This window comes from Hydra vulgaris, chromosome 05, assembly GCF_038396675.1.
Source record: "Hydra vulgaris chromosome 05, alternate assembly HydraT2T_AEP".
Lineage (NCBI taxonomy): Eukaryota > Metazoa > Cnidaria > Hydrozoa > Anthoathecata > Hydridae > Hydra > Hydra vulgaris.
Genome location: NC_088924.1, coordinates 2,000,001 through 2,019,630, shown reverse-complemented (window position 1 = coordinate 2,019,630; position 19,630 = coordinate 2,000,001). Strand labels below are relative to the sequence as shown.

Below are 19,630 nucleotides of genomic sequence, written 5' to 3'. Positions count from 1 at the left end.
CTTTTTGCTCATTTGCTGTCCTATTTGCCGCATTAAATTGAAAGTGCCTTGAATACTTTGAAAGCCAGAATCTTTTTTCTTGAAAATCAACATTGTTTGTTTCGGACACAATCAAACTATGACTAATTAATAACTTTAAGTATAATGGTTAAATAACCATTAATAACTTTTTTGAGACTCGTTTATTAAAAAAAAATACATTTTTAAAAATTTTATTTTAACATACCATTTTATAACTTAAACATTCAGCTTTTATAAAATGTATATATATTTTTTATAATTATCTTGGTGTATGCTTTTAAGCTGTAGAATAAAAATCTTTTTTTTAAAAAAATTTATTTTTTAATTAAAAAATATTTTTTGTGTAACTAATAAGGTGGAATAGATGTTAATTTTGAAACCTACCTTTTTATTGCATAACTTAATAAAATCAAGTATTATCTTTCAAACGAATTTTTACAACACTATTTTGCAAGTAAGTTATGTTGAGTAAAATGATTTTAAATAACGGCGAATTTGAAGTACTTTTTTAATTAAAATTTCACTTATCCCAGTGGGCACATGACCTAAAAAAGACTTCTTTTGAACGTTTAAAAGGATTTCAAAACGTACAAAAGACGTTCAAAAGACATCCAAAAGACGTCATTTTTACGTCCTCTGCCCAATTGGATATAGTCGAATACTCTTGGGGTCCAAAGTGGTCCAGCAACCTGAGACTTGAAATACATCGTTTGATATGTATATCATCAATATAAATTTGGTTTGTAATCCGCAGATGTCTGCCTGGTCTCTAATAATCATTTTCACAAATTGAATAATATATCAAATTTTAAGTGGCGAAAACATTATATGTATTTTATTCTAAATAGTTAAGCTTTAACGGCGTTGAGTACTCAACGGTTTACATGGCCGTATAAAGGCGGGGGCGGATGGGGCTGCAGCCCCAGGCCCTTATAAAAAAAATAGGCCCTAAGGCCCGTGACCTTTTTTTTTTTTTTTACTTTTTTTTTTTTTTAGGGAACCAGATAAATATTCCTATGTTTCTCAGTTTTTTTAAATCAATTTATTGGGAGCTGCGGAGGCGTTGTGAATAAATAAATGAATAGAGATATACTATATCTCTATCTTCGTATATTTGGCGGAATTTTGGTATTCGCAAATACTTTTTAAATTATCTTTCCGCATAAAGATGTTTTGAGAACATTCAAGTTATTTATGTTTCAATCTATGTCCGCACAACTATCAGTTTTTAAAAAACACGCTAAAAAAATTAACTTCGTGACATAAATTTTTTAATTAAATAGGTTTTATAAGAGAATGCTTTTAAAACATTCGTTGATGTAAAAACCTTTTAAAGGAAAAACAATTATATTAGTGAATGATTTTAAAGCACTCTCTTATAAAACCTATTTGATTAGAAAATTTATATGTCACGAAGTTAATTTTTTAGCGTGTATTTAAAAAACTAATAGTTGTGCGGACATAGATGGAAACATAAATAAACTTGAATGTTCTCAAACATTAAAACATCAAAATTTTTTTTTATTTTATTTTATTTTATGATCACTTCCGTTACCGCAGAAAATTACAGCATTGCTCATTCGTTTACAAAATTAAAATAAAAAATGAAAAGGAGCGGCCTGAGCGGTTGGGACAAAATGCAAAAAAAGAAGAAGAATGAGATTCAATTAAATGAATTATTGAACAAAAATAAAAAAATGACTGAGTTTTGTAATACTGCAAGTAGTGTCTCGGTATCAGCTACAGCGAGAGCGAGTTCAAATTCACTAACTATGTCAATAATGTCAGCACCAGTTCCAGGTAGTGCTAATAGTGTCCCTGCAGACTCAGCTACAGCGAGTTCAAACTCATTAATGTCAGCACCAGTTCCAGATTGTTCAGCAAGTTCAAACTCGTTTATGTCAGCACCAGTTCCAGATAGTTCAGCGAGTTCAAACTCATTTATGTCAGCACCAGTTCCAGGTAATTCTAATAGTGTCTCAGCAGACTCAGCTACAGCGAGTTCAAACTCATTTATGTCAGCACCAGTTCCAGGTAGTTCAGCGAGTTTAAACTCACTAACTATGTCAGCACCAGTTCCAGGTAATTCAAATAGTGTCTCAGCAGACTCAGCTACAGCAAGTTCAAGCGTCTCAACTATCTCAGCAGTGTTACCCCTGGCTCTGACGACCCACACTGTCAACACCGATGTGGCTGAGTGGATTATAACCAACGACCTGCGTGAGTATTTCAGCAAAAGTGCAGATGGGTTTTTATCATGCCAACATATGGATAGCGATTTTAAATTATCTACTAAAGTACTGCCTGGTGACACGTTTAAGTTTAAACGACAGTGTACAAAGTCCCTTTTTTTCCGGGAAAAAGTGAATGGTGAGAAAATTAAGAGAGACTGGATTTGCTATTCCCCATCAACTAGTAAGGTTTTCTGCGCCCATTGTAAATTATTTAATTCAAAATGTGGAATTGGAGCATCTGCTTTGATGTCATCAGGATACGATGATTGGAAACACGCTGCAAGAGACTTAGCTCGCCATGAAACAAGTGAAACCCACATTCAATCAATTGAAACCCTTTTAACACGTAGGAAAGCTGGAGAGCACATTAGTAAGAGGCTCACAGAGCAATTTGAATCAGAGAAAAAGTACTGGAATGACATACTGTTGCGTATTCTTACCGTAATCAAAATGTTAGCATCGCGTGGGTTGTCATTCCGTGGCAGTAACGAAATTGTGGGTTCTGTCCACAATGGCAATTATTTAGGCTGCTTAGAGCTAGTGGCTGAGTTTGACCCATTGCTTGCAGAACATATTCAGAAAAGAGCGAACAAAGGCCGAGGTCATGTGTCATATCTGTCATCAACTATATGTGATGAATTTATTCATGTGTTAAGTCGTGACGTTTTGGACCACATTTTAACTGAGATTAAAGAAGCAAAATACTTTGCAGTTAGTGTTGACTCAACACCAGATATTTCACATGTAGATCAGCTTACCATTATATTCCGTTACATGACTTCTAAAGGACCAGTTGAACGTTTTGTGACATTTATCCCTATAGAAGAGCACACTGGGGAAGGATTAGCAACAAAGTTACTTGATTTTATGGAAAATACTGGCATTTCAATTAAAGACTGCCGAGGTCAATCCTACGATAATGCTGCCAACATGAATGGCCGTTTCAATGGCATGCAAGCAAAAATAAAAGAACATAATAACTTAGCTGAATACATACCATGTTGTGCTCATTCGCTTAACCTTGTTGGTCAATGTGCTGTAGGATGTTGTTCTGAGGCTGTAACGTTTTTTGACTTTGTAAATAAGCTGTTTGTATTTTTTTCTGCCTCCACCTCTCGTTGGAATCGTTTGATGGCAGTTTTAAAGCCACTTAATATGCCTACCTTAAAAAGGTTATCTGATACCAGATGGTCAGCACATTATGATGCTGTACACTCCCTCCAGGTTGGCTATACGCAAGTGAAGTCTACACTGGATATCATGTGTCAAGATATGTCCCAAAAGCCAGAAACACGACTTGAAGCCGCAGGATTGAAAGATATAATGAGTCATCATGAAACAGGTATCCTAGTTCAATTGTGGTCAAAAATTCTGAATAGGTTCAATTTAACTAGCAAGTACTTACAAGGGGCAGACATGGATCTCAACACCGCTACGGAACTGCTTCGTTCTTTGGGTGATTTTGTTCATTCTCTTCGGAGCCAGTTCACAGCATTTGAAAAAGAAGGAAAGGATCTGGGTACCGATTCGTACAAAGGTGAATCAAGGCGAAAGCGCAAGAGGAACCAGAGATGGGATTATGGTGACTCAGAAGATCTAGAGTTATCCCCTTCTGATAAGTTTAAAGTTCAGTGTTTTTTGCCTATAGTTGATCAATTGTTAGTTGCTCTTAAACAGAGGGCTAATGCATATGATACAGTCAGCAAAAGGTTTGGTTTTCTTAAAAATCTACAATCTTTGTCCAATGATGGTATGAGAGATCATGTTTCATTTGTATGTGAAACATATTTTGAAGATGTTGAACCTAACTGTCATCGTGAATTTATTCACTTCACTTCTCTGTTTGCCAAATTGTCACCGCCCAATGAAACTGATTGTGTTGAACTGCAAATGTACACCTTTCTAGTTAAGAATAGTTTGACCGATACCTTTGTGAATGTCTACACTGTGTTGAGAATTTATTCGTCTCTTATGATCACAAACTGTACTGGAGAAAGATCTTTTTCAGTCCTTAAAAGAGTTAAGAATGAACTTAGATCAACAATGGGACAACCTCGCTTATATGATTTGGCTTTATTATGCATTGAAAGTGACATAGTTAGATCAAGAGATTTCACAGTAGTGATCAAGAAGTTTGCTTCAAAAAAGGCCAGAAAAGTCAATATATAAAAAACTATTTTAAAGTTAATTTAAATTAATTACTAAATAGTACATAAACTATGCTACAATTTATATTTATTGTTTTTTTTTTTATACTTTCAAAAGAAAAATATATGAAGATTCTAGCTTCAGCTAAATATTTGACACCATCAACAATACTAAAAATGATATATGTTTGCCTATATTGCTAAATGCTATCCTATTCCAATATAACTTAAATATTGTTATTGGTGCTTTTGTAATGTTAGACTGTACTAAGGGTATACATGTACTTCACTTCTCTGTTTGACCTTTGCCAAATTGTCACCGCCCAATGATCTATATCCTGGAAAACATATGAAAAAATATTTACATGATAAAACAACAATACAATACCTTAAGAATTTGTCAGTGCACAGTAATAAACATTGAGTTAAAGAATGAATTTTTGTGTATTTGAAATATTGTTTATTTTTATTTTTTTAATTTTTTCATTTAAATACCAATATTATTGGTATTTTCTTCCTTTATTGGAGGTGAACACATTATCAATTTGATACACGTACTCCACTGTCTCAATAGTAAATATACCTACAGCTCAGCAGTTGCTTTCTTAAGTCATGATTCAAGACCTTTTGTCAGTTTACATATATATGGGTGTCTGGGCCAAAGGGGTGTAGCTGTACCTAACCAGTTGGTAAAAAATTATTAAAAAAATGCTCTAAAACATACCTAGATTGTGTCCTTTTATTAGCAAGATTGAAAAAAAAAATTCTGGGGGCAGCTGCCCCCCTGACCCTCCTACTTGGGGGGTCTGGGGGCTCCCCAAACCCCCCCCCCTCCCCCCGCCGGCTGGGGGCCTCCGGCCCACTGACCCCCGGGTTTAGCCTCGCTAACGCTTGGCATTTTTACCTTACCGCCACATTAGGCCCTCCGATACTTACAGCCCCAGGCCTAAAAATGTCCTAATCCGGCCCTGACGGTTTACGTTACATAAAAAACTACTTTTTTGGTTACAATCATATATTATAATAAATAGAGAAGAGTTGATATAGCAGACTAATTAATATATATAAGAAGTAGTATCAACTAAAAACATAAGAGCATGGCGAAACATTCACATTAAAAGCATGGCGAAACATTCATATTGAGCAGAGCGCACGTTTAAACGAAGAAAGTTAGAGATATTTTAATATATTTGACTTTTATATTTTTTTGATTATTGTTATGGAGAATGAAAAGGTAATTATTATGGGAATGCTAAGGGAATTAATGTCAATTCAATCTGACACAATTTTAAAGTGCTTTAAAGATACTTTTAGATGCTTCCAAGAAAAAATTGATAGCTTAGAAAGAGATGTTGAAGACCTTAAACGTGGCTTAAATTTTAACGGTGATCAACTTGAGACAAAGATAAGCAAAGTTGACAAAAAAATGGACGAAGTTAAAACTTCGTTAATTGGAATCAAATCTTTTCAAGGTAAATTAGTCAGCGAATCTACCGAGAATAAAACAAAAACAGTTGACTTGGAAGATCGAAATCGCCGAAACAATTTGCGAATTTTGGGCAGAGGCGTAGAAAGAATTTTTTGGTGTTCGAGATAGGTAACTTCCAGATATGGAGCAAACTCCAAACATTTATATGTTTATACTTATGTCAAATATTGAGGGTTTGCAAAAAATTGCGATCATTGGAGGCTGGGAACAAAAAAGCCCCAAAATTTTTGGCCCCCCCTGCCCCAAACGTTAGAGCAACAAGTTGATGAAGTATTTTTTGTACTATTCTTAACTAGACTTATATTCATCAATAAATTTTAAGTTTCATAGTATTATCTATTAGCGTTTAAAAATTATTACCATATAAAATTTGCATCCCCCTCAAATTGAGGGGGTTTAAACTTTATATGGTCATAATTTTTGAACGCTAAAATATTTTAAAAATGAAATCTAAAATTTATTGATGAATATAAGTCTAGTTAAGAATAGTACAAAAAATACTTCATCAACTTGTTGCTCTCACGTTTAGGGCAGGGGGGGCGGAAATTTTGGGGCTTTTTTGTTCCCAGCCTCCAATCATCGCAATTTTTTGCAAGCCCTCATTATTTGACATAAGCATAAACATATAAATGTTTGGAGTTTGCTCCATGCCTGGAAGTTACCTAGAAGTTATCTCAAACACCAAAAAATTCTTTCTACGCCTCTGATTGTGGATGTTGAAGAGGGATCGAATGAGACAAGCGAGGAAGTTTTAAAAAAACTGAAAACGCTTATTAAAGAGGATCTTCAAATAAATGAACCAATAACCATAGAAAGAGCCCATCGGGTTGGAAAATTTGAAAACAAGCCGAGGGCAATTATTTGCAAATTATTAAACGGGCAGGAAAAAGAAAACATTCTGGCTAGGGCAAGAAATCTTAAGGGGAAATATGTTTTCATTAATGAAGACTTTAGTGAAGAAACTATGAGAATCCGCAAAGAATTATTTGCACAAGCAAAAATGCATCGAAGTCAAGGAAAATATGCGAATACAACCGCCTGATCGTAAGAGAAATGCCGAGTATAAGCAATGCGACGTCAAACAAAGATAAGTGAAAACAAATTTATTTTTATTGTTTGTATTTTTTATATTACTTATTGACTTTGATTAAAAATTATTAAACGATCTAATAAGAAATGAGTTCAACTAACAAGAATAATATAACATTTAATATTGAAAACTTAGAGTCTAAAACTTTTTAAGAGCTAACAAAAATGAATATAGTTTTTTGACTGAAATAAATATTAGTTGTCTCGACAACTCATACTATAAACCTGACGAGTGTAATAGAGAAAAAACAATAAAGATTTTAGTATCCTAAGTATAAACATAAGATCAATGAATAAAAACTTTGAGGCTTTTAAACATTTTTATTACTCTATAAACTATCTTTTTGATGTTATATGTATCTCAGAAACTTGGGAAGATGCAAAAATGCCTTTGTCAGAAAACTCTTTGTACAATTTATCATCTTACAAAATAATGTCAACCACGTGTTGGAAACATGGGAGGCGGCGTTGCAATCTATATTCTTGACAAGTTTGTATTTAAAGCAAAAAAAACTTTTTGTAAAGCGTATTACAAGAACTACTTCGTCCTCAATTGATAATATTTTAACTAATAATTTTTTAGATACTCATTTCGAATCTGGCATTTTTATTTCAGATTTCTCTGATCATTTTCCTATCTATCACATTGCGCACGGAGTTTCATCTAACGACGGCAATAAAAAAGTATTTGTTACTAAAAGAAATCTTTGTATTAAAAGCCTAGATAAACTTAAAAAGAAGTTGTACGAAGAGCGATGGGAAGATGTCTATTCCTCTGCAGACCCCAATAGCGCGTTTGACAATTTTTTGAATACTTTTCAAAATGTTTATGACAATGTCTGCCCAAAATTAACCACTGAAATAAAAAATAAACATCTTAAAAACCCATGGATGACAAATAATTTGATGAAATCATCAAAAAGAAAACAAAAGCTTTATATAAAATTTCTAAAATCTGGAAAGGAAATTGACGAAAATGCGTACAAATCATATAAAAAGTTTTATCAAAATAACTTAAAACAAGCTAAAATAAAGTACTATTCTAACCAGCTGGATAAAAACAAGTTTGATATCAAGAAAACTTGATCTATTAAAAATGAAGTAACTGGAAGAGAGAAAAAGAAACTCTCTTGCTTACCAAAAAAAGTAATTATTAACAACAAAACTATAACAAGTGAAAAAAGTAATCATTAACAACAAAACTATAACAAGTGAAAAAAATATATGTCAAGAATTTAACAAATATTTTGTTAATGTAGGCGCCTCTCTTGCATCTAATATTGTTCAGTCGGCTAAAGTGTTTGATGAATACTTGGGAGATAAACCCGCAACTAGCATATCTAATGAAAAAATAAACACGAGTTTAACAAAGCACTATTTGAACTAAAGCGTAACAAATCATGTGGATATGACGACATTACTAATAGTGTAGCTATATATGTTATGGATAGTATAAGTAAACCATTATTTTATTTAATAGCATTTTCATTTGAGAATAGTATATTTCCTGATAAATTAAAATTAGCTAAAATTCACCCAGTTTTTAAAAATGGTGATTGTTCTTCTGTTTCCAATTAACGCCCTATATTACTACTCCCTGTCTTGAAATATTTGAAAGGGTAATTACTACTCCCTGTCTTGAAATATTTGAAAGGGTAATTTTTAATAGAATTTATGATTACATGACATTAAATACGCTTTTATACAAAAATCAATTTGGATTTCAGAGATACTGCTCTACTGAACACGCTATTATTGAACTTTCTAATAAAATATCTATGTGCTTTGATAAAGGGGAACAAGTAATTGGAGTATTTATCGATCTCTCTAAGGCATTCGATACTGTTGATCACGGAATTTTGCTTTCAAAGTTAAAGCATTACGGCATTAAAGGACTTACATATAAGTGGGTTAAAAGTTATCTTTTTAATAGAAAACAGTTTGTAGTCCTGGAGGAGTCAGGAGCTCTTGATATTGATTGCGGAGTCCCACAGGGATCGATCTTGCGACCTTTATTATTTTTAATATATGTAAATGATATGAAATACATAATTGACAATATTTTATGCTTCTCATAAAATATCGTCAATTATGTATGCAGACGATACAAATTTATTCTACAACAATTCTGATGTAAAAATATTGTTCGAAATAATGAACACTGAACTGGAAAGCTTTAATCAATGGTTCATAGCTAATAAGTTATCATTAAATTGTGAAAAAACAAGTTTTACTCTCTTCCATAAAATAAGACAATCAACTAATCTTCCGTTAAAGTTGCCAAAACTGTCAATTAATAAAAATGAAATAAATCGAGTAAATTACACAAGGTTTTCGGGAGTAATATTTAATGAGAAGCTATGATGGAAAAAACATATTAGTCTTATTGAAGCAAAAATATCTTCTGCTATAAGTGTATTATATAAATCTAGGGCCTTTCTTGATTATTAGTAACGCAAAATGCTTTACTTCAGTCATTTTCAATGTCATCTCTCTTACGCTAATATTGTTTGGCTAACACACGCAAAACTAAATTAAAAAGATTACAGAGGCTACAAAATCACGCATGTAAAGCGGTTAACTATTTAAAAAGATTAGAAAACCCTTCCCCTGTAATAAAATACATGAATGTGTTAAATATATCAAAACTTAATTCGCTTCAAATATTATTGTTTATGTATAAATATAAGAATAATCTGCTGCCAAAAGTATTTTCTGATATTTTTACATTGGTGTTTTCACAAAAATACAATCTTTGGTCAAATAGCAACCATAACTATCAATTGAGCAGACTAAAATCGCAAGTGTCAAAATTTTCAGTTATTAACCAAGGTCCGTCATTATGGAATCAATTAAAAAATAACAATGTAAAAGGTTTGAAAAGCACTTCCTCTTTTAAACGACAAATGAAATTGCATCTCCTTAACTTCTGATATATATGCAAGTATGTTTATATATGTGTGTGTAAGTATGTTTGTATATGTGTTTGTGTATGTGTATGTGTATATATGAGGATGTATATATGAGTTTTATTCTTCACGTAGTATTTTTCAGAAAAAATATTTTATTGTAAATTTACTAAAGCCATGTGGGCTTTAAATGCTATTGTAAAGGGGCTCTATGAAAAGATTGTGGTGACACCAGTCATCAGTATCTTCTTGGAGCCCCTGTCTGTTTTATATATATTCTTTGTGTAACGTAAAAGTTTCATTGTAATTTATTATTTTATTTTTATATAAACAGCGAAGAAAAAAAAAAAAAAAAAGCAATAATGGGGTCTCAGCAAGACTAGATACGTGTTACAAACTTGTTTTATAATTAATGTCTTACAATACCTTTTTATAAAATTTTGTAAATAAAATTCATATTTTTACATAATTAAAATATAAAAAATATTTATATTTATTCATATACAATACTAGAAAACTTGAACTGAGCTAATCTTAATATTTTGGATGCAGTTGTAAATGGCATAAACTTAACTGCAAATAATAACTTGTCTAATTTCATAAAGCATCTTTAGCAAAGGTATATATGCGAAAACCTTAAAATTCGTTGCGAAGAGAATAACAAATAAAGGCTACAAAATAAACCAATATCAATTGAATATGTAATTGATAACAAGAATATTCAACTAACTGTTTCAGTTGATAAAGAAAACTCTGCACTTATCCAACTGTAGTATCTAGCAGACCCCAATTTTGATACTTTAAAAAGTATTGCAAAGCAAAGAAGATTGACGCCATTAGTCACATCATATTTATCTTAAGAATTATTGATAGCATCAGGTTGTAATTTGCGCTAGCACGGTGAAGAAAAAAAAGCTAAAGCTGTTTTAAAACTATCAGAATATACATGTTTTGGTTAGAAAAATAATTTTAAATCAAAGTTTTTATATTATTATATACACAAAAAGGTTTAAGATTTAGGGTCCTTTTTATATGAAGTAGTTTCAAGAAATATAAAATAGAGGCTGCATAAAAATACATATTATTAGTAATTAGGAATGTGTTAAATTTTTCAAATGAATAAAATAATTTTTAATCAGACTGCTATATTAATATTAGCCTAGTTTACAACATTGATGCTTTAAAAAAAGTTACTTAAGCTAGTAATGTTACTCTATGCAAAATGAACCGTTGCCAGGTATTTCAGGTATCATTATCAACCAATTAAAAAAACCATAGTAACACTACACTTGTAGTATAAAAATACTTAATTATGGAAGTAATCCCATAAATGTACAACTTTTTCCAGTTTATATTTGTTAAGGTTGATAAAATATGTGGTTGCTAAGCAATTTAGTTTTCCATAGTAACCCAAAATTAAAACTTATGTCACTATTAAAACCGCAATAAGAATTCCTGAAAATAACAAACGTTACAAAAATGATTCTTAAGTCTTTTTTATATGAGGAGGTGTTAGCTTTGTCCTGTAAAAGTGAATTCTGGCCCATTAAGTAGTGTATAGTTTTTACCAGAATAGTCATTTTTGCTCTGGAGCTCGTCGTTATTTATGCTAAAAATTTTTTCCGCAATTTTTACCTTTCTTTTTCTCCCTTGTCAACATTTTGTCAAAATATTTCTAACTTTCTTTTCTTAAAATTTTGTTATTCTATCTATCCATTATATTACTATCCTGTATAATTATATAAATTTGATTCGAGGTGCTTGAGTAATTTAATATATAGCTGTTAAACATAATTCTAATATAAATATATTTTATGAACATATATTAGCATTAGAAATAATAAATATCTAACCAAAAGTTTCACATGCGTTTGAAATAATACTAATGTTAATATATATATATATATATATATATATATATATATATATATATATATATATTATATATATATATATATATATATATATATATATATATATATATATATATATATATATATATATATATATATATATATATATATATATATATATATATAATAGTTAGGACTTCAATTTTCTTTTCTTAAAAAGCTAGCACAATTACGGTGGGCCAACGTATGTAAACACATGATCCAATGTTAGTTTTATCGTATTTATATTAATGAAAACCTTAATACTTAGGTGATTAAAAATATTTAGCAAAATTACATTGATCCAACGTATGTAAAAACAGCGCAAAAGTTGGGTGTTTTTCCGATCTAAATACAACATTGATACAATGTATATGGATTAAAATTGATCCAATGTTTATATACCAACTTTAATTTAATGGGCATGGATTAACGTTGGATTATATAATTGGGTCAACGTTAATTCATATAGATTGGAAAAATGTTGAGTTATATACAGTGAATCAACGTTGTCTTTGCATTGAGAAAAAACAAATATATATTTGTATAATTTATAAAATTTATTTTTCATCCAAATATTTCAGTTGATTATGGAAATATGATTTGCTAATGCATTTTTCTCATTCTTATATAACGCAGTACCAAGCCACAAGCAAAACAAAGACAAAAAATGCCTCTTCAATTAGATATGGATAAAAAAACGTCATCAGCAAAAATAATTCATCAAAATAGATGAAATATAAGATGTTACGTATTAATTAAAAATTAATTCGCGAACAAATTTTAATTGCACCTTCTAACATCGCGTGCAATCCTGTCCTCTGTCTTTATGCTATCTTTCTAAATCGACTACTTCTATCTTTCACTCTAACATATCTTCGTTCTTCCCAAAATCACTTTACTCTTGGTCCGCAGAGCGGGTTATGACGCTCCGTTTGGAGCCGAACTTGTTTTTGCGGTTCTCGGTAATGTGGCGTCTATATGGCAATTAGCCGGAGGAGGATAAACCACAAAACCAAAATAGATGAAATATATATGTATAAGTGAATACAATTATATATGCATCTATGTATATAATAATTAATGTGCATATATATATATATATATATATATATATATATATATATATATATATATATATATATATATATATATATATATATATATATATATATATATATATATACATATATATATATACATACATAACGTTGTGCTAACGTAAAATGTAAAGTTAAATCAACTTAAAATACAACGTTTCGCCAACGTAAAATGCAACGTTTACCAACGTAAAATATTACGCAATGCAGACTTAAAATACAACGTTGTTTTTTGGTTATTGGCAACGTCGCATTTGTAGCCAAAGTAATATAAAAACAACGTTGGCGTTCGATGTGGGTCAACACAACGCGCAATATTGTTCTAACATTTTATCAACGCATGTGTGCTTGCTGGGTAGTTATTGTTTGTAGATTTTGAAGCGTTGAAGTTGCGTTTCCAAGTGATTTTTTTTAATTTTATTTTGTATTGGATTAATTCCAGTTTAAAAAGCTATTTTATTTGTGCTACTAAAGTAATTAAAATTTATTGTTATATAAGTACTTTTAAATACTGAAAAAATTTATTATTACTATATTATAGGTAATAAGTTATCATTATATGTATGATCAATATATAGAAAATATAAACGTTTTATACAATATTTCTAAGTATATAAGGTATATACGTTTTATTTCATTAATTTAGTTTTGGTTTTTTGAAAAAAATTAAAAAGATATTTAGTATCATATAAACGAATATTCAAGAAAAACATTATACAAGTATAAGAAAAGTATTATTTATATGTGTATTTAACACCATAAAGATAATTATAGAAACAGCATATTGAAGCTTCTTATTTTTTTTATTCAAAAAAACAAATGCTGAAACTTTTGTCTCTTGGGTAATAAAATGTATATACATGTTATTGAAATCGCTAACTTAGTAATACCCGTGCACCAATGGAACGAAACTATGCCGCATTCATCGGGTAAACTCTGTATACAGCAATGCTTCTTGGGCAGCTCAAAAACAAAAAATCTTGAAATGGCTAAAGACTTTTTTTACAAGCATGCTCTTTGCAACTCTAACCTTTCTACTAAAAGCAGTAAAATATCAGTTTAAAGCGTAGGACTAACTTTTTCAAAATGAAATCGACGTCTTAATAAAGACGTTAGTAACGCGTCTGTTAGCACAGCAAAAAAATTAACAGGCAAAGCCATCCTACTCTAACGTTCTTAATAATTCACAAAATAAATTCTAGAGCAACATCAACTTTTCTAGGCTTTTCAACTTTTCAACAACAACTCCAAAAACAGACGAGCGAAGGAGTGCAACGTTGATTTAGTCGCTATTGCCGAATCGGAAAAATCCGACTATACCAAAGTTGGAGTTATCAAAATTACAATAAAGTCAGTATGTTGACTAAAAAAATGTAAAAACTTCAATAACAACTCACCTACCCAGGTGGGTAGCGTCGTTCAGAAGACGTCCGTCGGATGTCTGAACAAGGTAGTCTTCTTCAAGTTTTACTTTCTAGTCTGGCAGACAGAATCCTAGCTCTAAAGGCGGGAAGACACCACAAGACGACTAAACTCTAACAATGTTGAACAAGTTGACACACTAAATACAAAGCAGTAAATGATGGTGGTAGAGTAACTACGGTTAGTCATGTTTCTGAGAACTGGTCTAGCGACACGATAGTTTAGGCATGCCTGAAAGATAACCACCTGTCACTATTAATAACTTTTCCGAGATGCAGAAAATCAAATCATACACAAAGCACACCTAATAATAATTTAGATCAAAAGTCACAAGTCAGGTGGTTTTGTCAACATCAAAAAAGAAGTACCATTAGGGCTACAATACAAGAGCAATCACACTGCCTATTATCTTTCACAACCGTATACGTAGAAAATGAGCGTCAATTAACAATTACAAAGACGTGGTTTATATGGTATATGGAGTAAAGTCTAATAAACGGAAGTATCAACATACTTTAAAACGTTAGACTGGAAAGGGCCTTTCAACAAACGAGTGTTACCAACTGTTTGTCAACTAGGAGAAGATGCCTGCAAGCGTTTTATACCAACTATGAACAATCCCACTGTCAATGTAACCAAACCAAGGGTAACACCAAAAGGTAAGCAGGCAATCGTAGAAAAAGGATAACTTTGGGGAATGTACCGAGTCGCCGGGCGCTTTACAGATAAAATCCTTCAAAAGAAAAATGTCGAATCACGTAATCAGGTTAATAAGGAGGTTAAAAAAGCAGTCCTAGATTTTGAATTAGCAATTATTTAATCTTCAAAGTATAACCCAAAGTTGGTTTCCACCTATATAAATTAAACGCAGAATGTTAAAGCTCAAATACAAATTTTTGAGGACGGAAAAGGGAAAGCACATTCGAGGGGATAGAAACATGTCGAATTAAGAATAAACACTTTCCGTCTGATTTTGTGACTGAGCTGCAAGGTCCGATGCCAGATTTCAAACCGCGCACGGTAACATTTACGACAAAGACGCAGTTAATTATACGAGATAAAATACCAAAGAGCCTTAAAACTATGAAACAAAGAAAAAGTCAATGCGTACCGACTGTGTTTGTTAACGGTTACTTAAAAGGTGCATCGCAGTGTTTTCTATTCCGCTTACAATTATTTTTTAAACTTCGTTTACAAAATATGAAGTGCAGGACAATTAGAAGCACTCAAATAAAACACCAATTTTCAAAAAGGGATCCAAACTCAAAGCATTCATATATAGACCAGTATCACTTACTTGTATTCTTGGCAAAGTTATGGAGCGCTTTTGTTTGTGATAAGATTATGAATCACGTTATTCAAAACGGTTTGATATCAAAAACCCAAAATGATTTTGTTTTCAAAAAGTTGTGTCTGGCGAATAATATCGAGTAACTTGTCTCAAGACAATATTATGTAGAAACTATATACCAGGGATACATTACAGACGTAATATTCTGGAAAAATCCTTCAATAAAGTAGCCTACAAAAACATTCTCCATTAACTTCAAAGCTACGGAATCAAATATGAGCTTCAAGCGCGAATCAAAGCATGGCTCTCAGGAAAGCGGGAGAGAGTTGTAATTGGAGAACACACCTCGAAACAAAAAATCTTTCATGCAGCACACCACAGGGTTAAGTTTTAGAGCCGTTACTGTTTGTTCGGAACATCAACGATCTTCCAGACATATTAAAACATCATTATGCTGATTATTAAATATAATCGCTCTACATTGATAATAATAAAATCATTGGCATTGTATAATCGGACCGGAATGCCAAACTTTTTGAAGAAGAAATAAAATAAGCCGTTGAATGGTCAAAATGATGGCAGATGAACTTCACTATCAAGAAGTGTAAAGTGATGCAAAAGGTCGATGGAAAAAGTATTAACACAAGATTATTTCATGCCAGAACAAGACAGCCTGCCACTTGATATTGAAACTACTTATTTTAAAAAAGATCTTGGAGTTCTAATTTTGGAAGACCTTAAATTCAAAGTTTAAGTTACGGCAGCTGTTGCAAAAGCTAACCAATTGTTTGGGAGACTAATAGAAATTTTTTTGTTGAGTTTATCACTGTGGAAAAAGCTGTACACCACGTATGTTCAACCTCACCTTTATTACACCATCAAGGCGTGGTCACCATACCAACAAGGAGACTATGACGCGCCGGAAAAAGTCCAAAACCTTGCGGCTACAACATTTTCTTTTATTAAACATAAAATTTCTGAGTAGATAATAGCTATGTTAAGCCTCACCACACTCAAAGAGAGAAGAAAAAAAGGTGGTTTAATCCAGATTTTTAAATTCATGCTCAAAATTAACAAAACAAACTTCCACGTAGAACTGAGTTGCCCATCATCATCAAAGTACAATATGCGAGGTTATAATCAACGACTGGCGCAGAAACGAGTACTGGACTTCGTGCAGAGAGAGAAATTCTTTACAAACCGTGTTGTGTCTTAGTGGAATACCTTGCCGTAAACGGTAACTTAACATGTGCTTAAGTACGATTGACATGCTTAAAAATTGTCAAGATGAAAATTTAAATCAGTAAATAAGAAATATAAAAGCTTATTGTCTTTTTTTAGGTTCATACAGTGTATCAGCGTAAACAATTGAAAATCATGTGATATTTAGTCCATTATTTTTGTAGATTGTACCGTTTTTTCTTCATCATTTCAATATTGTTCATTCATTTTAAACTCTTTACACATTTTGTTGCTGTTTTTGTGTGCCGTGTTTTTATTTATAACATTTGTTAACGTTTTGTTATTATTGTAATATTATTCATAATATTGTTTTAATCATTATAATTATAATTATTGCTATTGCTACATTTGGTATTGTTATTATTAATAGTTTTATCTCTTATTTATAATAATATAATTTTTTTTAATATCATTATAAATAGTTAATTTGATCAGTTTTCAACTGCTTGTAACTTTCTAACTTTTTGTATATAACTTTTGCGTTTACCTAAGTCACTAAAGTCTGTCTAAGTTTACTTTTTTTTACTTTTTATTTTAGCTACTCTTATTATAATCATAATTAGTATTGACATCGTTATTATTGTCATTATTATTCGTATTTAATAATATTATTAACATTAGTGGTTGTGCTTTACTCTTTCATTGCTTTTATTTGTTTCCACGAATTTGTTAGTCTCAGAATCCCGCTTGTAAAATCGGCTTACAATAATATTCGGGTAACTAAATAAAATTTTAATATAAGAAGCTTAAAGAACGTAATCATTAATGCATTATCAATCTCTTTTAATAAAGTTTGAAAAAAACTCTGGTCATTTTGCGCCCTACTGTTCAAAACTCGGATACAAAGCTCCTCGCGGCGGGTATATTTGTAGCAACTGTTTATGTGTTATTTTTTCATCCTTGTTTAACTTTTATCTAACACCTTAACGAGTTTGAGCATTTTATAACAATTAGTAATTAGTAACAACTAAAATTGAAACAACAGTAAAATCTTATCTAAAGAACAAGTGAAATTGAAAATTTTAGGATAAAAAGACTTCAAATTTTACTTGTTCTTTAGATAAGGTTTATCCCAAACATTTTATTTGGAAATCTTTTTATTCCAAATATATAATGAGTAATAAGTCTCTGCTACATTGCTAAGCAGTTTCCTTGTAAACCAGTTTTATGGTAAAAAAAAAAAAAAAATTCAAAAAACGGAAAAAAAAAAAAGATTTATTAAGTTAGGATAATCAAAAAAGCACTCACTTTTCTGGCATATACATATAACATCTTTTTGTTCAGAAAAAATCAACTTGATAATCAATTAGAAATTCAATTTTAAATCCATTTTGTTTGGAATAGCAGCTGAGCTAAAAAAAGACTTAAAAATTTCATTGAATATTATAAACAATATATACAAAGGCAATTCTACGAATAAAATAAGGAGGGATTGGGTGAATCCTTAAAAAGTAACGGTTCCTTAAAAAAAATTAATTGTGTCAAACACCCGACTAAATTCGTCAAATATATATATATATATATATATATATATATATATATATATATATATATATATATATATATATATATATATATATATATATATATATATAATATCTGTATATCTATATATCTATATATATCTATATATATCTATATATATATATATATATATATATATATATATATATATATATATATATATATATATATATATATATATATATATATATATATATATATATTGTTGTCTTGATTATGTAATAATAATCAATTTTTTTTTCGATTTGAGTGTGACAAATATAAAGTGAAATAATTATAAAATAGATCAATAAATAAATAAAAAAGCAAGATGAAAAAGAATATCTTTTTTAGGGCACTTAAAGTTTATATGGTCAAATATTTTTATAAAAACTTCTCTGATATTGCATTAGAACTTTGTTTTTTCCCTCATCTACAGGTGTTTTATAACAAACCTTCAAATCTATCAATCTTTGAATTTGGTTTGGTGTTATTTCATGTGATGATATAAATGATGTTATGCAATTATCAAAAACGTTTACATGCCGTTTGCAGCACATACTATTATATGGAAAAGTATATTATTATATGGAAAAACATCTTTTTTAATCGCCAGTGTCATATTGGGAATGCAGGAATCTGTTTCAATGTTTACACTTAGAAACAATCTCACTCCTTTTATCCAATAAATTAGTATTTTTCAAATATAGAATTTCATATTTTTCGGTCAGACATAGTTTGCAAGATTTGGATGTTGGATTATATGCTCGACACCGCTTGAGAATTTTCCACTTAACTATAGGAACTAAGTTTGCTTTTTTTAACTTCCATAAATTTTTTGAGAGCTCAGTATGATTTTTGTATTTAGAGATGTTAAATGATTTAACATGATTAGCGTATCTTAATTTAAAGGAGTCTCACTTATCCCAATTTAGGATTTTTTATTAGAAGATGAATCAAGATTATTATTTGTAACATTTGCTTGATATACATTGTTGCTTGTTAAACATTTATTGAACAGCGGACAGAGATTTTTATTATAGCAGTTATAGTTCTAATGATTAGGGTTTGTATTGTTGCATAAATGTATTTGTTGTGCGAATTTATAACAGATTTTACAATTGGCATACAACTGTAGCTAACTTTGACTGTGTCCCTGTTAAAGATGTTTATGCAGATTGTTATTATTAGGAAAATGTTTGTCAATAAGTTTTAAAAAACATTTTCCCACTTTGGTGCTAACGTTTTTGCTAAATCGAGGGTTAAACCAAATGATTTTGCGGGCTCTGTT

At 30.7% G+C, this 19,630-nt stretch overlaps 1 protein-coding gene across 2 annotated transcripts in view; it reads right to left on the bottom strand.

Moving 5' to 3' along the window:
• The window catches only part of LOC136079942 (uncharacterized), a 31,509-nt gene extending 13,325 nt beyond the window's left edge, over positions 1-18,184 (bottom strand). For both annotated transcript variants that reach the window (XM_065796608.1, XM_065796609.1), the window contains exon 1: positions 18,085-18,184. Coding sequence is in view for 1 of the 2 variants with exons in the window: in XM_065796609.1 (XP_065652681.1) it covers position 18,085 (1 nt within the window). In the remaining variant the exon portion in view is untranslated. The remainder of the gene's footprint in view (positions 1-18,084) is intronic.
• Between the last annotated feature and the right edge of the window lie 1,446 nt (positions 18,185-19,630).